A 22,273-nucleotide genomic window follows, 5' to 3' on the forward strand; every position below is an offset into this window, starting at 1 on the left:
ACCCGGCTGGCTCTGCAGTTGTGCGTGGAAAAGCGCACAACTTGTCAGATGCAGCTGGCTTCGCTGAAAGCTGAGAAGCTGTGCGCGCTGCTGCATGTTGGACTGATGGGACTGGAGATCGTGGCCTGGCACGCATGGCGGCAGAATCAGCTGTTTTCGCTGAAGGCTGAGAAGCTGTGCGCGCTGCTGCATGCTGGACTGACGGGACTGGACAACGTGGCCTGGTGCGCACGGCGGCAGAATCAGCTGTTTTTGCTGAAGGCTGAGGAATAGGGTGTACTGCTGCTTCCTGGAGAAACGTGGCCGTTGATGGTGGCAGCGAGCGCACCGTGAAAACTTCGGACGTCGCTGGTTGAGTCTGGAGCAGAGTGCGCGCCATATTTGACGCCAGTGATGTTGGCACAATTGTTTGAAACTGAGGCGTGACGAGCTGTGGTGACGCGGGTTGTTCAGCAGGCTTCTGGAGTGTGTGCATCAGAGAAACTGGGGGCGTGTGTCTCTCCGCTTGCTCCGGTGAAGTCACGACTGGTGCGGCCGAGGGCTGAGGTGATGTGGTCTTGCCCGATGGCTCTGTGGGCACCAGGAGAAACATGTCCTCACCAGAGAGGTCGGGCAAGATGGGAACCTTCATTCCCGTGGGCGAGGAAGTCGTGGTGGCAACAGGCACGCGCGATGGCACCGGGAGCTTCCGAGGTGCGGGCACGTGGGCCAGATGAGGCGGGAACGGAACTGGTGCCGCATAAAATCGCGGATCTGGTTCTTTGGATAGATTCATCTCCGTGGGTTCCCGTCTGAACAGCCTTCGTGGAGCAGGAACTGGAGGCAGGCAGGACGAGGAAGGCGTGGACGGCTGAGGAGGCGTGACTGCTTCGGCCGACAGTGTGATGAAGCGGGGCGTGTCCAGACAGGAGTCATAGATCTCTGATTCAAACAAGTAGTCCATCGGATCTTCGACACAGGTAGGAAGCCGACCTTGCTTAAAAAGAGTTTTGATATGTTTTAACTCTGGGAAGGCAGTTACCATTTCGGGTGCAGTGTGTAGAAGGAGTTCTAAAGCAGAAAGAATATGCTGCTTGTTCCGCTCACCTGAACTGTCTCTGAATTCAAAAAATAAGTCCTGTATCTTGAAGAGAAATTCTGCCATCTGCTGGAGTGATGACTCCTCTGTCTCAGATGAAGAATCCTCATCCAAGTCAACCCACTCAGTGTCGTCATCATCGCATGGCAGGCAAGTGGACTGCAGATATAGCTCAGGTTGCTTCACCCAGTCAGGCAGCCTCTCTGCAGAAAACAAATTGTCCAGATCTTCTAAGTCAGGGAAGAAGCTGTAGAGCCAGGAATTTGCTTCTATGATTTCCCAAGCTTGCTCCAGGTAGTCAAACTTCTCCCACAAGGTGTAGGTGTGACGGAAACAGGTGAAAAAAAATCTTATATCAGCGAAGATCTCTTTAATTCTGGTTAAGTTCAGCTCAAGATCTGAGTCCGCTGCCTACTGGTACTGGCCAGATTGTTCTGTCATGGTTCGTGGTGGCTTGACCCTGAAAGTTGTAGGAGGCAAATGCAGACTCACAGATACAGGTGTTGGAGTAAGGAAAAAGTAACTTTATCTGGTAAACTGGCAATTGGTTCGGTACACAGGAAATCAGTCAACGTAGTGGAGGTACAGGCAGGTAGCAAGCTGAGGCGGAGTCCAAAAAACAAGCACAGTTCCAAATACACGGCAACAGGAGTTCACAGGCCTGAGGCAGAGGCAAAGTCAAAAAACAAGCAGAGTTCAGGGATAAGACGAGGCGGAAGTCCGTAACACAGGCAAGGTCAGAAATATTACAAGGCAAAACAGGACAAAGGCGTGAGGCTGGAAAGTGCAACATGCAACAATCTGGCGAGGGACTGTGAGACTGTGAGGGCTTAAATACTAGTGGAAGAATCAGAGTGTGAAATGAGGAACAGGTGTGCAGAGAGTGCTGGAAGGGGGCGTGACCAGGGAAGACAAAGGTAAGTGCAAGAGAGTGCAGTAAGGCAAAAGCAACATGAACTGGGGCAAGATAATTAAATGACAGAAAAACCAACGGTGCAAAATGTGACATGCTTGATTAACCATAATAAAGACGAACAAAACAGAGGGGCAAAACTAAAACTAAGGTGGCAAGTCGAGGAGTGACAGACCAGTGATAACTAAAAAGAGAGGACGTGACACAGGAAGTGAATACACTAAACATGACAAAACAAACTATTGACAAAATAGGAAATAAATGATGAACAAATCAAAACCAGGGACTAGGTAATACAATGAATGACTAAACCATAAATAAATGATGCACGGAATAAAACCGGTAACAGAAGCATTACACAAAGTACAGAAACGAACAGAACCAAACCAAGACTTACACATGACCACATATAATAATATGAAAAGTAAAACTACGTATAAAACCCTCAGTGGAAGCCTAGACCAAATAAGGGGAAAACCCATACATGAACCCCAGGCTGGGGCAGGTCCTGACACATATTTATCTTGGGGAAAATTCCACAATGAACATTGTCTTTTCCTTCATCGCCGTTATGCAGACTAACTACAGGAGGAAGCGCGTTTGTGTATGTGTGAGGTTTTGTGATCACCTCTGACCCATCTTACGTTAACACCCATAAGATTTCTTGCAAATCACTTCCAAATGTACCAAATGTTGGTCATAGCATCTGATCCCTTGAATTTATCCCCCTCAGGGGTTGAAATTCTACATTGTTTCTAGATAGCATGAATTCTGTTCATATTGGCATCATATTATGAGCTAAATGCTAAAGAACAAAATTATAGTGGTGCCAAAAATTTCTTTCTATAACTCAAATCTTTAAAAAAAAACAAAAAAAACTGTGGCACTATACCTTTAAGTAATCACCGTCACACTGACAACTTATATTTGCAATCATAGAAGTCCAAATCTGTATTGAATCTATAATAATAAAACCGAGTGTTCAAACACTAAACTGACATCAACACTCTATCAGTAAAGGTCCTTATCTGTACTGTTTTATGAATATAGACCAAATCATTTCTTCACACTGCATCGACAGAAATAGTCTCCAAATTACAATGTAGAGCATGTTCGGATTCATTTACATCCACTGTTTATACTTGAACATATGTCAAATGCTTGCTGGGCACTAAGAGTTTGAGTAAAACTAAAGAAAACAATATTGCCCACAGAGAATGAGTCATGCTGCAAACCAGAATACATTTTCTACAGCGTGCAGGCCAAACTGTGAAAAGTAATGCATCATGCTGGGTATGTATTATGTATCCACTGCTATATCTGCAAAATTAATTGTCCTGACAACCGGCTTCATGGTAACTTCCAGCGAAACAAAAATCTATACACAGCGTGCAACAGGATTACTTAAGCAGAGTATTTGAGTAGAATCCTCCAAGGAATACAGACTGCTAACAGGTTTATTCACTGATTAAAATGCTTTTCTACAAATGTAAAACAATACAATGCCGACTACCCAATACCACTCATATCAGGCTTTATGGAGTTGTTTATGCCATAAAAAGTACAGGATTCAATTTATGATTTGAAATTCTGGAGACCCTGGGAGTCCATGGGGTAAAAACATGGGGAGCCCCCTTGACACTTGAATCAATGAATTATAGTGTTGAAATGTGATGTACAATTGAACACAACCCATTTACCTTTCCTGCATGTTATGCACAACTTATTATTTTTCCACTTCTTTGCTTCTTTTTACAATAAGATGCTGCAATGTCTTAGTATGTTATGTCATGGCAGCTTTTCTAAAAAAAAATAAAAATAAAATGCAATTTTTCAATTTATTTCATTTATGTAGCGCCAAATCACAACAAAGTTGCCTCAAGGCGCTTACACAAGTAAGGTCTAACCTTACCAACCCCCAGAGCAAGAACACAGGTGACAGTGGTAAGGAAAAACTGCCTTTGATGATTTGAGGAAGAAACCTCAAGCAGACCAGACTCAAAGGGGCGACCCTCTGCTTGGGCCATGATACAGACACAACTGACAATACGGTTTCAGCTTCCCAAAAAATCCCTATCATTCGTGCTCTACTGCACACACACACTCCACTCACATGGCCAGCCACAGAAAGGAACAAACTTTAGTTGCCCCTTCATCAAGTTTGTTTGCATTTTTTGTTTGCACACCTTAATCACTGCAAAACAAACAAGAAATAACATTTGTCTGATTAACAGTTTTGTATGAGTGAAGACGGTCACACCGTCTGATCGCTGCACTCCGTGTCTCAACGCTCCTTCAATCGCTCTGACTGAAACATTTTCTCTGCAGTTGTGGGAAAAAAATGTAGGCAAACTCCTGTGATGAAATTATGCTCCATGAGATGGTCTTACAGTAACGACTTAAACATGACAAGACGGTACGTGTTTGTAAAATCTGCATCATTTTTTTTTATTTGTTGTGCTTTTTGTATAGAGTGATGACATTAAATCAAACCCAGGAAGTAGACATTTTGCAGTATGATGTCAGTAAAGAAAAAAACAAAAAACAAAACAAGATACGGAGTCTAGGAGCTTTTATTTGTGCAGCGTGTCACTGAATCCACTACCCTGTGGAATCAACCTGGGTCCTGGTCCACAGTCACCGAGGGAGACAACTTGTCCATTTCTACCTTCCCAAAAACATCCATCTATTTGCTGCAGCCTGGTTAAATGTGGGAGTCTCTTTTGTCTTTAGTAGTTGTATTGGTCTTCAGTAGTAAAACATCCTCATGCTGGATCAGTCTCAGGGTAGCATGCCACATGGTCATGATCTCACAGTTGAAAGCACCCTCAAAAGGCAAGCAGTACACTTCAGAGTGTCAACTATCTGACACAAAGTCCTTCCAGCGGCACCCAAGGACTCGCTGGACAGACCTTGGACCAAAGACATCTAGTTCAACTCAACTTACTTTATTTATATGATGCCAAATTACAATATAAGTCGCTCCAAGGTGCTTCACAAGGAATAGATCTAACCTTACCCACCCAGCTGTCACCTCAGGTGACTGGTAAGAGTCCAGGTCTCACAATCATACAGTAAAGTCAGATGCATCAGGACCCCAGAGACTTGGACCTTCATTCTGCTGTAAAGCATCTCCCAATTTCAAAGGCCCAAAGTCCCGGAGACACCGTCCAGATAAGCAGCTCATGTTTGATACATTTATTACGTACAGACGGATGTCTGACGGCCGACTCCAGTAAGTCACTGAAAGCTTAATTCTTCATCCTGATTCAAGACAATCACAAACTCAGCCAGTTTCAAGAGTGGCCAACAAAGGTGGACCATAGGACTGGGGACTGTGTGGGTTTGGCAGAGGTACACATTCTCTGGGTGCTCTTCTAGTCATCAGAGTGTAAAACACTGAAGCCCAGAGCTGCTAAAACTGCTCAACCCTACATGAACGTGTGAAAGATTTGAACAGAATTTTTCTGTGTAGGCTCTCAGTTGTCCAGGTGGTTTCCATAGTAGAGAAGCTTGAATCTTCGACTGGACTGGGTTGCTTGACGCAAGGACATTTCGCTTCAAATCGCAGAAGCTTCCTCAGCTAAAATTCTTGCTCTGGTGGTCTGACTTCTGTCTTGACTCTTGTCGAGAAGAAATTCTTCTCGACAAGAGCCGAGTCATTCTTCTCGACGAGAGTCAAGACAGAAGTCAGACCACCAGAGCAAGAATTTTAGCTGAGGAAACTTCTGCGATTTGAAGCGAAACGTCCTCACGTCAAGCAACCCAGTCCAGTCGAAGATTCAAGCTTCTCTACTATTTGAACAGAATTGACAGAGGAATAAATTAAAGAAGAAAATGAAAAATGTTGGACAGTTTTTACATGTTTTCAACTTTGGGGTTCATACATACAGGAAACAAAAAAGCATCCAATCTACTTCGTCAGCAGCTGACCCCCATCACACCTCATAAACTGAAGCAAATTACAATCTGATAATCAGACAGTTATTTTACATGAGTAATTTGAGTTTCAGGTCCCGTTCACACAGAGATGGGTTCAGGCATATCCACAAAAGTTGAAGAAAAAAAAAAGAAATCATACTGGTGTTTCATCCACATGGAACCGGCATTTTCAGAGCCCAAAAACTGCTACTTTTTCAAAATAGGTCCCAGAGTGGATAAATCTGAAAACGCCAGATTCATGTGGACAAGCAATACAGAACTTTTCTATAACGATGATGTCAGCCCCGCCTATCTAAGCTCAGGCACTCATGATGAATGACATGTTGTTGTTGTTAACAGTGTAATTTAACACTTTTTTTTTGTCTTCGTGGATCACTAATGGGATTTATTTTCCTCATGAGCAGGATGCTGAAGAGATGAATGATAGCTGTGGTGAACGCTGAGCATGAATAAATGAAACTAACACTAATACAATAAATTCAGAAAGGACTTTCAGCTTTTAAAATAAGTTATTTTTCTTCTTGTCTGTGGTGGGACAAAGCGACGGTGTCCTCCGGCTGAGACACTGACACAAGGCAAACACCAAGGGACATCCTTAATAAATGCTGCCATTTATTGACAAGCAACTTCCACGATAAGGAATTAAGGCATTTCTAGACATCACGTCTTATGTGGACAACAGTTTTTGGCTGTGATAACACTATGTAACAAATTTTTATTTTTGTTTTGTTCCTGGGTACACAGTGTGTTTTCCTAACCTGTTATGCCTTAAATAAATAGAAAATAGCTGTTATTCCACAGAAACTTTGCTTCTGTGATCAGGACAATGATATTTTGAAATTTGTCTGTTTTCAAGAATATTCTCAATTCGCCTTCATTACTACTGAGTGGTCTTCTAGAATATACTTTAACTGCTAGAACTGTCCAGAATTTTCTAGAAGTTTTCAGAATTATCTAGAAATTTCAAGAAACTTTTAGAACTTTCTAGAACATTAAAAAAATAAAATCAAAGTTTGTGCTGAATGTAGTCATTTTTCCATAGACTTTAGACATAAGCAGTTGAAATATAACACTTAGAAGCCAGGAACAAAACTGTGTTACATATTATAATCGATCCAGCTTAAATATAAAAGACTTTATATTTACTCTCTTGCTGCTTTGTAAAGGTCTCACTTCTGCTGATGAATTGATTAGTTCTGTACACCGGTTATGCGCATGTTCCACATCTTCTTCTCTGTTTTTGTGGAAGCCTTACAACACCACCTACAGGCCTGGCATATGTACTACAGCATTTTCAGAAGTTTCAGCGGCTTCGTGTGGAGGCAATCCTGAAACGGTGCCGTATTTAAAGAACACGACAAAGAAAACGACAAAGGAAAAAGATCGTATAAGAAAAGTGATGTTTCTGTGTGGACAAGGCCTCAGGTCACTGGACTGAAGCTGATTCTCTTTCCACACAAACCTTTTAACCCCCTGTTCCTGGTAGATTGGCTATTTTCTGTCTATGCTACTGACGACAACACCTGCAGCAAAACTTAACCCAGCCATTCAAACTCAATCATACTTCCATATAAACTATTTATGCTCCCGACATACAGTACAGTGCCGGAAGGCAGTTTGGTGGCAATTAATGCTATATAGGCAGGAGTAAAAATCTGCAAAGTCATGCACATTCCCCATGCATGACTGAAAAGTAAGGCAAAATAAGTGTCACATAAGGAAAAAAAAAACTGCAGAAAAAGTTTTATTATGAATGGCAGAAAAAAAAATACTTTCTTTGTGAAATCTGAAATAAACCAGTTTTATCTGCAGGAAAACTTTTCCCACCTTAATAATGGCAGGAAACTGTTTTGACAAACTTTAGGAAGGACTTGATTCACCTTAATGTGGCTGTACTCCGTCTTGCCCGATTCACCGCTGACAGTCTTGTTCTCAGACCTGGGTTTGAGGACTTGGCGAAGCGGACTGGAGATTGGCAGACCTGTCACACTGATCCCATCTGAAACGACATCATATCGCCAAATATTCAGCAGATGGACAAAAACACCACAGATTTGTTTAAAAACTCTGTCAAACCTGAATACCCTGGAATAATAACCTGATTTTGTTTCCTCACACTGGAGAGGCCATATTAAGCAACATTCATCTAATTTCAATGTAAATGTGCTGAGGTTAATTAAAATAATAAAAAAGAGGCCAAAAAGGATGAAGCAAACCTCAATTTATTTCAGTTTATCTACGAAACAAGATCTAATTCAAACAATAAAACTGATTCTTAAAAGTCCAACTCTATTTTTTGTCATGTTTCTATAAATAGATGAGTGACAGAACAAAACTGCAGCAAATCACAGCTGAAACAATTGTGAAACAGAAGAAAACTGAAGTTTCAGGCCAGTCCGGTCCATAAATAGTTGGACAGTGACAATTCCTAATTTTGGCTCTATGCGTCACCATAATGGAGGTGAAGTGACACCATGAAGGTGTGCTTATAATGTGGTGGCTTCCCTCAATGTTCTCCTTCTTGTACATTCACTCACTTTTTGAGAACTGGCTACTACTCCACAGAGTACATACTGTTTGTATTTATGAATGACTGATGTTCAGTGAAGTCCAGAACAAACTCACTGACTTTGAAAGTTCATGCACCCAAACCCTGACGCGTCTAAACACAACTGGCTGAAAATTTGATGATTTGCATGAACAATTGTGGCACAATTAGGCTGGGAGATAGATATATTTTACAAGGAGATATGTAGATGGGACAACCCTGTAATACCAATAAATCTTTTGCTGCGTTATGACCCCCTGACCCCTTAAAGGTGACTGGCTCTTCTCGAGTCCATAGAAATTAGGCAGGCAGCCCTCACCCGCTCCACACTGCCCGCTACCTGCATCTGCATACAGAGCTCTTCCTCAAACAACGAGGTGGCAGAGTTTGAATTAAGACCATCTCTCTGCGCACAAACGTGCAATCAATATAAAAAAGGTGGATTTTAAATACACAGTAAATACACAGCTGTAAACACAAACGAGCGGTGGCAGCCTTCCACATACTTACTATTTTGTTATTTGCACAGCTGTGCTTTGCTGGGCAAAGCACAGTAAAGGTAACATCACATGTGTGGCATCGAGGTAAAATCAATCAATCAATCAACTTTTTTCTTATATAGCACCAGATCACAACAAACAGTTGCCCCAAGGCGCTCCATATTGCAAGGCAAGGCCATACAATAACCATGAAAAACCCCAACGGTCAAAACGACCCCCTATGAGCAAGCACTTGGCCACAGTGGGAAGGAAAAACTCCCTTTTAACAGGAAGAAACCTCCAGCAGAACCAGGCTCAGGGAGGGGCAGTCTTCTGCTGAGACTGGTTGGGGCTGAGGGAAAGAACCAGGAAAAAGACATGCCGAGAAGGGGGGCAGAGATCGATCACTAATGATTAAATGCAGAGTGATGCATACGGAGCAAAAAAAGAAAGAAACAGTGCATCATGGGAACCCCCCCACTGTCTACGTCTAAAGCAACATAACTAAGGGATGGTCCAGGGTCACCCGATCCAGCCCTAACTATAAGCCTTAGCGAAAAGGAAAGTTTTAAGCCTAATCTTAAAAGTAGAGAGGGTATCTGTCTCCCTGATCTGAATTGGGAGCTGGTTCCACAGGAGAGGAGCCTGAAAGCTAAAGGCTCTGCCTCCCATTCTACTCTTACAAACCCTAGGAACTACAAGTAAGCCCGCAGTCTGAGAGCGAAGCGCTCTAATGGGGTAATATGGTACTACGAGGTCCCTAAGATAGGATGGGACCTGATTATTCAAAACCTTATAAGTAAGAAGAAGAATTTTAAATTCTATTCTAGAATTAACAGGAAGCCAATGAAGAGAGGCCAACACGGGTGAGATATGCTCTCTCCTGCTAGTCCCCGTCAGTACTCTAGCTGCAGCATTCTGAACCAACTGAAGGCTTTTTAGGGAACTTTTAGGACAACCTGATAATAATGAATTACAATAAAACTGAATATTTAACTCTTTTCATATAAAATATCGATACTTAAAAATAGCACATTAAGATTGTTGCTCCATATTAACCCTACCTAATGAACAATAATCTTTAAGTTTAGCTTATCTAATTATTATGAAAATAAAGGGGTTGGGTATAGAAATAGGAGTCATATCAAAATGGTTAACACATATTTTTGGTTAAAAACCTTAAAATATAGAGAACAATCTACACTACAAGCATGTTAGCTGCTTTATTTCAACTCCGTTGTGGAGATGTGTTGAGGCAAAATTACAAAAATTGTGTCACTGTCTAAACACACCTGGACATGACTGCATGGACTCAGCTTTCATTGTATCACAGTAAGCAAATAAGTCCCTTCAGCTTCTCCCTTGTTTCATTCGGGGTCCCCACAGCAGGTCTGAGGGGGAACTGTGTGTTGATTCACGCCGGAAACCAACATTTCTTCAACACTGCAACCAGCGAGTCAAAACTTCACACATTCTTGAGAAATGTTGGTGTCTCAAAATGTAGACGACAGAGAACCAATGCTTGACTTTTACTGAGTCAAGCTCAAAAACTCTCAATCACCCCTCATAATTATTTTGTGATTAAATATTTAAATAAATGGAGTGCATTTACATAACGCTTTTCCATCTGAATCAGAAGGTCGGCGCGCTTTACACTGATGCTTCACATTCACCCACCCACACCAATGTCAGGGCGCAAACATGTAAGGCACTCAACTGCACAACAGGAGCAGATTGAGGATTAAGGACCTTGCCCAAGGGCCCTTACTGATTTTCCAGTCTGGCAGGGTTTGAACAAAGAATCCTCTGGTCTCAAGCCCACTACTTAACCACTAGACCATCACCTCCATGAATGAACAAGGTCAACATTTGTATATGCAACTGACATATACATAATACAATACATAATACAACATGGATACTGACACTGTTGTTGTATATGTGCTACATTTATCTGTATCTAGGGACTGCAGATGCAAATTAGCCTAAGGCTAACTCTGGTGCAATGCATAAAATGGTAATATTTATCGACTGTTGCCGATGTGCTTGCTCAGGGGCGGGTAAGGTTAGACCTTACGCTTGTGAGGCGCCTTGGGGCGACTTGTATTGTGATTTGCCTGAGGAGGCTTGGCACTTACAAAGTCAATGTACACTATGATAGATCAATTAAACACAAAAGATCAATTATGTCTCCTTGAAGATATCAGAATAGAATTATGTTCCTTCATGCACATCTGCTTATGGTGTACTGCTATTGTGTGAAGTTCAATTAAAATCTGCTAAATGGTTTCTGAAGAGCTGTGCCTACAAGTTCGATACTGTGAGATGCATCAATTAAACAGAAAAGTCCAATTATCTCCCTCTGAAGATGCACACCTTAAAAAAAAGTTTAAACAAAATTTAATACCAGAAACCCTCACACTGGTGGGGCTGACTGTGTTTGCATGAGCATGGTTACAAAAAAACACAATAAAACTCCATCTCCGACCTTGACAGCAACATTCCAGACACACAGGAGCAGCTGCACGATCAGCAGCACCACGGGGCCAGCAGCTTTCAACCCACTCAGACAGCACTCAAACATGACGCCCTGAGCCCACGTGCTGACGTCAAAGGAGCCGTCTCATGCTCTGACGTCAGTCCAATCCAAACCAATTCCCCCACAGAAAGGAGAAATTACTGGGCTCTGCAGCAGCTCGGGCTGTTGGGTTCACAACACACTCAGCGCGCAAAGGCGTAACTATAACAACAGCATTCCCTTTTTCCAACTGTGCAATTGTTCAAGATGGTATCTGACTTTAAACTGATAAAAATGACTGAATAAGGACTTGGGAGAAAAATGACAGCGCTTTGCTGTCTGCACCCACTGATAAGCAAAACTGCTTTATTCAATTAAAGCACAAATGTGTTTGTATCCAGAAATACAAATTAATGAGCTGGTTTCTTCCCTCAGGCAAAAACAAGCTGCTAACAACTGTCATTTATTAGCATTTGTATCCGATAAGATGCATGAGATTTTGTAGGTCAGTATTCAAGAATTGTGATCATAATTCTGTTTATTTTAATTGAAAATGTCAGGAATTGGATGCAAACTCCTGTGTGTGGAAAAATAAAGCAATTACAGGCAGTTCAAGTCTGTAGCTACAGTAACTCATGAAGACGATATTTATGGACAAACATTCCACTCGCAATCAATTTCTTCATTAACTTCTTCAAACAACATCTGCCTTGTTAATTCTTTCCACTGAGAAGTGATTTCTTAATGTGTGAGAATACATTACAGGTGCAAACTGAGACTACAAAATGGATTATATTCAGGAATCTGCTTTACACTTTTCATAAATCAAGCTAAACTGAGATTCTTTTTTTATTATTAGTATTTTTCAAATTTCTCACAGTGAACAATCTGAATTTTGTGTGTGTTACTGATGGGCATCTTAAAAACAGTCGTGTCTTCCGTGTTTGACACATACTCATGCAAATTATTTCCTTGGGATGCAGTGACACTGGAATATATTTAAATAATCAGTTCATAATTCATGATGCCAAAGCACAACAATAAGCTGTTTAAGGCTGCATAAGCAGATGTACATAATTCAATAAAAAAAATTTTTTTTAAAAAAATCTTTAATATGGTCAACATATCTGTGATGATTTTTAAATGGTTTCACTGCAGCAATTTTTGAGCCATCACATGTTAAAGTTGTACACAACATGCAGCATATGACTTCAAAAATTGAAAACCCTCACAGAAGAGCTTGGACGGGTGGAAATCGCTTTCTGTGGAAGACAGCAGACTAATCTAACAGAGTAAATTTAAGACGAGCTCTCAGATTCACATTCTAGGTCCATACAGTGTCGAGGAGAGGAACACGGAGGGTGGATGGTGATTGAATTTGTGAAAAGGATTGAAATGGCTGTGGTGAATATGTATTTTAAGAAGGATGAAGAGGAGGAGCACAGCTGATGTGTAAGACTGGAGGAAGATGCTCCTGTGCAGGAGATGCAGTTACAAAGTGTTGGATGTGCGTCACACCAGATGTGTTGCAGTGTTTCTGCAGTCACATCCACAGGAGCCTAAAGGACAATGTATGCAAATGGCTGTTTCTAAAAGGGAGGTGTGCCCATCTGTCACTTACAAAACAATATGACACCTGTCTAGATGCACAGGCGACAAGGATTATTTTATTATGGAATGAGTCGCTTCAATACGATTTGATTTTGAATGATACGATGCAATCAGATACAAATCTTTGTTTAACGCAAACATTCATTTTCCAAGACAAAAGTGCCACCGTTTACTTTCAAATACATATTTCATACAAAAATAGAGTCCTTCTACAGGTTTTTCTACTTTGTACAGGTGTTACTACTGTGCTGCACCGCTTTTTGTTCACCACTGGGGGCAGCACCACATACAATAGCAAACCGTGCAGTGCACCAAAGAAGAAGCCCAGAAGAAGAAGCCAACCGTTATTAGCGTAGATTAAATAGTACAGTAGAACTTTTCAATTCTGAATGCGTATTATGAATCAAACGTAAAGTTCACACGGGGACAGCATACTCCCTATGGCTATTGGCCATGTTGATTTAGTTTTGACAGCAAATTTAAAGAAAGAAAAAAATGGACCTTTTTTGATTCTGTTCAATGAATGCTGCAGACTACATGCCGTATAGAACTCTGTGAATGTTTTGACTTCTCCTGTGAAAAATTCGTCCCCATCCGAGCAGAAATACAGAGGTGGACGGCATCCTCCATCATGGTGCCGGGTGTTGTGCGCTACGACATACAGACTGAGTAACGAGCGGAGTGACTAATACTGGCATCGCTCACAGTCGGTCTCTCTTTTACACTCGACTTTCAATCAGAATCTCTCTAATTATATGTCTGAAGGCCTCAGAGACAATCAGTCAAATCAGCATTCTTTAATCACCGGCTACCTCACTCCCTTTTGATTAAAGTGCAAACAGTGAGTGCGTCTCTCTTGAAATAAGTGTAATTGTGTTTGTGATAATATGAGCAGACATGTCATTCACATATGGCCAATATAATCACTGTCAGTTAAACTTTACATGAGCCCCCTACCGGGAAAATAGGTGCATCTATTAAACATGGAAAATGTGATGCGTTAGTGTGTAAACATTAAAAACTCACTTCAATATCCTGCTGAAGAAACATAAAAATGGGGATAAAAATACCAGGCAAACAAACGCTGCTAAAGCTGCAGCTCATTTATCATATGACTACGTACACAGCAGCTCTACCGCATAAATATGGTTTGTCTGTGATATTCCACAGAAGAAAATGCACTTTTTAAAAAAAAGCTGGATTTCAAGTTGAAGCAAATATTTTAAATTTGTGGAAAATCAAAAGGAACAACACATTTAAAGCTAGTTTATAGTGTAGTTACAAGAGAATATATGAATCAGTCGCTCCGGATTCATTTCCCGAAGGGAAGTCGTCTTTTTTTTCATGACAAATGTAGCTTTTTAGCCCATGTTGTAACACCAAATCAAATGTGGACGTTGTAGCTTTAAGAAGGTGAAGTAAAATTTAAGCAGAGTGAGGTCAGCGGGTTTTAACAGCCCGATTCATGATTTCAAAAAGACAACAGAGAGAGAATAATACTCAATAAATAATGAACTTTATTACAATAATAAAAAAAATGGGGAGTTCACCAAAAATTATTTGGTTTTTAAGCTAAATGGGAGTCACACAAAATATTTTATCTTGTTTAATGCTGAGCACTTTTTATTGGGAATAATTTGGCATTTAGAAACATTTAATCGTTTTGGCACACTCTGGGGCAGCACCATGACTTAGCGGCCTCTCTGTGTGGAGTCTGCATGTTCTCCCCGCGTTTGTGTGGGTTCTCTCCGGAGCCTCCAGCTTCCTCCCACATCCAAAGACATGCAGGTTAGATGGACTGGAAACTTTAAATTGATTATAAGTGTGTATGTGGGTGTGAATGTGTTTGTTTGTCTATATGTGGCCTGAAACACACTGGCGTCCTGTCCAGGGTGAACCCCGCCTCACACCCTGTGACTGCTGGGATACTTGGAGTTAACAGCTCTAAAAAAAATGAATGGATGCCAAAATCTGATTGATGTGTTCTGTCATGCATAACATCTGTGCCCATTATAGCACATGAGACAAATATGCCATGAAAGTAACCATGAGGAACCAGCACACTGTCTAACCCCCTCACCAGCACCCCCAGCCTGGGTCAGGACAAACATCTCATCACTGGTTACATTATAATTCCTCTTTAAAGAAAAGAAACAAATAAATAAATGAAGCTGTGATTCTGAGTCGACATGCAAGACTGACCGTGTAAGATCATCTTCAGCGCTCTATCAGTCTTTCAGACAAGTGCAAAGACTGAAAAAGTGCAACAGGACAGTGATGAGCAGAAATCTGTCAAATAAATCTGCATGAGACAGAGAAGGATCTGAACAAGGGATTACCATCTGCCTGGATGCTCCATTAGAAACAAAAGGAACAGCCGCTCTGTTTTACCACATTAGTAACAAATGAAGTGATTCTCACTGTGTTCAACTAGAAATATAACTACTATTTATTTTAAGATTATGGGATAAACCCTGAGAGATTAAACCATTACATTTTAGTTTTCTGTGAACTATAGCATTTCCTATTTTTTAATGCTCATTAGGACAATTCTTCAGGTAATTTAAACAGCCCACAAGGAAACATCAGCCTCCTAAACGTTCTGCAGTGCTCACCTCGACCTCAGCCACGTGTACAGGGCCGAGTGCTGTGATTTTTTCTGAACCATATTCAGGGTCAAGCAAGTCCCTGCAGTGTCAGGGTACAAAATGCTGAGCCAGCAGTGGTGGGCACAGTTCCGATAATCCGATAACAGATAATTATCGAAGATAATGTTTTCATTATCGGATTATCTTTTTAGATAAATTTAAAAACCATCATCGGACTAATTATCTTCCGATGAATTACCGTCCGATAACTTTTAGACCGATAACGTACTAAACTAAGCTGAACAGTGAAAAATATTTTTAAAACTGTTAAAGCTGTTGAGATGTACCTGTTAAAAGTTTCCTAATAGGCATGTTGTTCTACCCTCTGCAAACAGAAACCACTCTATCGTCTGTAAGCAAAGGAGAACTGGTGACCAAAAAAAAGTCATTTCCTTTAACACCATACTAATATAATAACAATGTCACCAAGTCATCCAGAGGCATACATGTTTAACTTATGGTTCAAATTTTAACCACTCATTTTAGACAAGTTATTTAAAATTATTGTCATGTCTGAAGTTTATAAAGTGAAAATATCAGATATATGTTTTCGTTTTAAAGCAATGTGCTAATTTTTAAGGTTTTGTGAGCACATGCTGTGCCAGGCAGCAATGCATTATGGGTAGCATAAGGTAATCTCAGACGTTCACGACAGGACAAATGCATTTCAGACACTCTGTTCAGGGTCCACAGATAACAGCATTAAACTCTAGTGCCTAAAACTCTCGTGAATATATTCTCTGGGTTTATAGACATTAGTGTATTTGCGTTTGTTCAATTCCACGCATCTTAAATGTAGCAGACACGGATTATCTGGAATTTTGTTGGACATTTTTTCAAGGCCGCTACTGCCATCTACTGGCCAGGAGTGTTCATGGCAGTATTAAACGTCTGGGTACATGGCTGCTCTCAAAGTGTTGGTATTGTCCATTGTCCAGGCGCTTTTTGTGTGCATATATTTGTTAACTTTGTATTCTAAAACTACGGTTAGAAGTAATTCCGACTCCTTATCGGTCCACACGAACGAGGTTGGCGCCATGTTTTTAGTTTTTGTGGAAGTGATGACAAGAGAATAAGGCTCCTGATTGGATAGAATTTTAATCAGTACCGCCACCCAAAGGTTTGGCAGACTAATTACAACACATTTATACAGTTAGATGTGGATGGATGTTTTTTTTTAAACGACGTAGTGTGGATGAAGTTTTTTCCCCAAACTGAAAGGGTAAGATATTCGGTTTTACAAATACCCGACAACGTGCGTACATGGCCTTATGTCTGTGAAAGGCACTATATAAATAAATTTACTTACTTACTTACTAATATTGAGTGCATGTTTTACAACATCATAACAGTTTTAAAACATGCAACTGCGATGACACTTCCAGGGCTCCGTAAAAATGCCTGTTTTTACAAATAAAAATGGAATATTTTACAAAAGCACATTTATCTTTAAACCAACACACGACACACGTCACATTAACGTGTTGGTTTACATAATGGATTACTGAACCAATCACTGTTTAGCACTTTTACCCAGAATGCTTTGCGGTCTGTGTTTGTTACAAAACCTCAGAATTAGTGCCTTATTCAACATTAAAAGATATATGTTATATTTTAACTTTGTACAAATGACAGAATTGACATTAATGGAGTTATTCTATCAGTATTTTCAAAAAACCATAAGTTAGTATGACTTTATTTTTCAAGACCTCCGCCTGACCGGAGTGTTGGAATTGATAGGGAGCTGGCCTTATGGCTGTTCTCAGTGTGTCTCTGTGGTGAGAGCGCTGTTGTAAACAAGAGCTTCCAGCAGGGGCAGAATGTTGAAAGAAAAATGATTATGATTAGCAAAGAGTTGATTTCGTGGGTGCTCTCAGGATTTGTCTGTGCTGCTTCCTGCAGGGGGCAGCATGGTCAAACATTCTTGCTTATTCTTTAGGTCTTTTACCGCTTTTGATGCTTTCAAAAGCGATCGTGTTAAAAATCAATTTCAGCTCTTTAGTAACTGCAAATGTCCCATAGACAACACCGGAATTTATCGGTTATCGATTATCTGTAACTTCCGATACATTTTTGGGTGGTTTATCGGTTTATCTTTATCAAAAATAACTTTTCAGTTATCTTATTATCTGTTATCAAAGTTAATTTTTTGGTTATCTGTGCCCACCACTGTGAGCCAGGGTACAAACACTGGCCTGGTGCTCAATGCTGACTGGTCGAATTCGTGCACGAGAAGGTGACAACACCACAAGAGGCTTCTGGGAAACTGAAGAGCTGAACTGATAAGGACCTACAGGTGAAGGATGAGGTCCTGCAATGATCTAAACTCTCGAGGAGGAGAGAGAAAATCTGTCAGGACCCGAATACCCACAGAATTAAACCACCACGAAACAGTGCAGTTTTAGCAGGACAAGCATTAAAAACCGGCACAAAAAGAAAAGCTGACACGGGACATCAAGCATCAACAACAACAGTGGCTCAGACTGCCAAAAGCAATGAATACTATACTACACCCGCGACTCGGGGACAAAAGATTCACTGAATTGTTGTTTGAAGACAGACGTCATATTGGAAAGAACGTTGCAATCAAAAATTTTATGAAATACAGCTATATTAATAATCCTTTCCCTCCAAACTCTTCTGTACTTTGCTGCACGGTGAAACCGTCTGATAAGACCAATGATTAAGTTGTGCACATATCATTCATCACAGAACCTACTGTGGACAAACTGTATCTGCATCAATTACAGACCAATTCCCAAGTCAAAATGGGAGCCTTGCTACTGTCAAGACATGAAGATTGTAAAATGTGTAAAGAAAAAAAATTATAATTTTGCCTGGGCTGAAGAGGCTTAAGAGTTTGTATTACCATGCATTACATGTCCTCACGGTCCTCGGGGTCCTGGTACGCATTCCAGGATACCGTAATGTGAAGTGGATCAGAGTGTACGACACCCTCTGGACAACATTCTTTCAGGATATAATGAATCTGAATAACATACTGTCCCGTGTAGCCGTCCTGTTTGTGTGCAGACCGGATTTGTGTGCAACTTGTACTTAAATTAAAGCATATTTACTCTTCTCAATGAGGGGTGGTGGCCAAGTGGTTAATGCACTTGGTTTCAGTGCGGAAGGTTCCCGGTTCGAATCCCACCCCTACCACATTTCTCCATGTAATGTGGAGTTGCGTCAGGAAGGGCATCCAGCGTAAAATTTGTGCCAATTCAACATGCAGATCCACCTTGGATTTGCTGTGGCAACCCTGAGTACAAAACAAGGGAGCAGCCGAAGGGACTTACTATTTAGTCTTCTCAACACTGCAATCCTACAATTAAATAACAAATAAAGACAATGGGTGTTGGGGAAGTAACCTTTGTCGAATTGAGTTGGCTAAGTTGTAAGTCAAACCTGCTTCATGCTACACAATCTGGAGATAAACTCTGGCACAAACAGGCCTCAAAGCCTGTACAGGAGTCTGTGAAGACTAAAGAGTACAAACACCAGACACTTGCTGAACTTCAAAGTAAGATTATTTTGAAATTAGTTGGGTAGGGAGTTGCTGCGTTGGTGAAATAAACACATTTTCACCAACGAGGCAGATAAAATGGCTAATTAGCGAGCTAACATCAGCGCGGTCTCCCCGTCACTCACTTTGGTCACAACTCAAAGCAAAACACCCCAAAACCAGCAAATTGTATGAGGCTTTTGAATGATGAAAGGATTCCTCTAATCTGAAGGTGGAAAATTATTTCTGTCTGATGAACAAGTGTGATTTTTTTTCCCTTAAAGAAAAAAACAAACATAATTAATTAACAATTTGTAAGGTGATGCTTTTCTTTGAACTCCAACACACTACAGTTTTTAGCTCCGTCAGTCGGTGTAATCGTTAATGGAACAAATAAGTGAATAAAAATGATGGGTTTCACCAGAGCCACAAATTGTGGATGTGCTGGTGGGGGGACCATCAACTTCACAATTAAAGACAGCAGCTTGACCTTTTAACTGCAGTGTGCAGATAACGCTAAGAACATATGAGTGATATGCAGATGTCGCTGGCCATCCTTAACATTCTTCAACACATTTTACTAACAGCTCACATCTCCTTCATATGCTGAAATACACCGTGAACTGCTGCAGAACCTAAACCTTGTTCATAAGCGTGTTCTGACACCTCTGAGCTTCAAGATACACTTAATAAACAGGTTAGCCGAGGTTAACAAATACACAGGCGGCTTCCAACGTGCTCCAGAAGCTGTGAGCCAGCATCTGTCCTCAGGCTGGACCAGGAAAGAAAGAAGACAAAGAAGAAGGCAGCAACGTGGGAGACAGGGTGGAAGTCTAAGGGCTGACACATCATCACCTACACAGAGTGCAGAAATTCATTCATTTCTAATTGATCCATTTTGTGACGGGGTGTAAAGTTGCGATTATTACTTTGATTCATTAATGAGGTATTAGTATTAACACAAACTGCACGCTACCTCCTGCAGAACAATGAATATTCAATTTTAATAAAAATCTGAACCACCAGGTGGCGGTCAAGTGGTTAAATCAGTGGGCTCCTCAGAGGATCCTCAGTTCAAATGCCTGTCAGAGTGGAAAATCACTCAGGGGCTCTCGGTCAAGATCCTTAATCCTGAAGTTGTTCCTGGTACGTAGTGAGCACCGTGCATGGCAACACCCTGACACTGGTGTGTGGGTGAATATGGGGAATCACAAATTTGCAAGTTGCCCTTCCTGATACAGCTCCAGAGCCACTGCCCTTCTCCAGGGATGCTGATACCACTCTTACCATCAGCTGATATCCGTCTTACCATCAGCTACTGACAAATTCTGACACTGAATAACTCATGAATACAACCCTGGCAAAAATTATGGAATCACCGGCCTCGGAGGATGTTCATTCAGTTGTTTAATTTTGTAGAAAAAAAGCAGATCACACACATGACACAAAACTAAAGTCATTTCAAATGGCAACTTTCTGGCTTTAAGAAACACTATAAGAAATCAAGAAAAAAAATCGTGGCAGTCAGTAACGGTTACTTTTTTAGACCAAGCAGAGGGAAAAAATCCGGAATCACTCAATTCTGAGGAAAAAATTATGGAATCATGAAAAACAAAAGAACGCTCCAACACATCACTAGTATTTTGTTGCACCACCTCTGGCTTTTATAACAGCTTGCAGTCTCTGAGGCATGGACTTAATGAGTGACAAACAGTACTCTTCATCAATCTGGCTCCAACTTTCTCTGATTGCTGTTGCCAGATCAGCTTTGCAGGTTGGAGCCTTGTCATGGACCATTTTCTTCAACTTCCACCAAAGATTTTCAATTGGATTAAGATCCGGACTATTTGCAGGCCATGACATTGACCCTATGTGTCTTTTTGCAAGGAATGTTTTCACAGTTTTTGCTCTATGGCAAGATGCATTATCATCTTGAAAAATGATTTCATCATCCCCAAACATCCTTTCAATTGATGGGATAAGAAAAGTGTCCAAAATATCAACGTAAACTTGTGCATTTACTGATGATGTAATGACAGCCATCTCCCCAGTGCCTTTACCTGACATGCAGCCCCATATCATCAATGACTGTGGAAATTTACATGTTCTCTTCAGGCAGTCATCTTTATAAATCTCATTGGAACGGCACCAAAAGTTCCAGCATCATCACCTTGCCCAATGCAGATTCGAGATTCATCACTGAATATGACTTTCATCCAGTCATCCACAGTCCATGATTGCTTTTCCTTAGCCCATTGTAACCTTGTTTTTTTCTGTTTAGGTGTTAATGATGGCTTTCGTTTAGCTTTTCTGTATGTAAATCCCATTTCCTTTAGGCGGTTTCTTACAGTTCGGTCACAGACGTTGACTCCAGTTTCCTCCCATTCGTTCCTCATTTGTTTTGTTGTGCATTTTCCATTTTTGAGACATACTGCTTTAAGTTTTCTGTCTTGACGCTCTGATGTCTTCCTTGGTCTACCAGTATGTTTGCCTTTAACAACCTTCCCATGTTGTTTGTATTTGGTCCATAGATTAGACACAGCTGACTGTGAACAACCAACATCTTTTGCAACATTGCGTGATGATTTACTCTCTTTTAAGAGTTTGATAATCCTCTCCTTTGTTTCAATTGACATCTCTCGTGTTGGAGCCATGATTCATGTCAGTCCACTTGGTGCAACAGCTCTCCAAGGTGTGTTCACTCCTTTTTAGATGCAGACTAACGAGCAGATCTGATTTGATGCAGGTGTTAATTTTGGGGATGAAAATTTACAGGGTGATTCCATAATTTATTCCTCAGAATTGAGTGAGTCCATATTTTTTTCCCTCTGCTTGGTCTAAAAAAGTAACCGTTACTGACTGCCACAATTATTTTTCCTGATTTCTTATAGTGTTTCTTAAAGCCAGAAAGTTGCCATTTGAAATGACTTTAGTTTTGTGTCATGTCTGTGATCTGCTTTTTTTTCTACAAAATTAAACAACTGAATGAACATCCTCTGAGGCCGGTGATTCCATAATTATTGCCAGGGGT

At 40.9% G+C, this 22,273-nt stretch overlaps 1 protein-coding gene across 1 annotated transcript in view; it reads right to left on the reverse strand.

Annotated features, from left to right (window-relative positions):
* The window catches only part of trappc9 (trafficking protein particle complex 9), a 417,688-nt gene that overhangs the window by 260,979 nt on the left and 134,436 nt on the right, over positions 1 to 22,273 (reverse strand). Inside the window, 1 exon segment of the mRNA XM_034160137.1 lies at positions 7,814 to 7,932. Within this exon segment, the coding sequence (XP_034016028.1) occupies positions 7,814 to 7,932 (119 nt within the window).

The sequence above is a fragment of the Thalassophryne amazonica genome, chromosome 20, assembly GCF_902500255.1.
Source record: "Thalassophryne amazonica chromosome 20, fThaAma1.1, whole genome shotgun sequence".
In the NCBI taxonomy this organism is placed as follows: Eukaryota; Metazoa; Chordata; class Actinopteri; order Batrachoidiformes; family Batrachoididae; genus Thalassophryne; species Thalassophryne amazonica.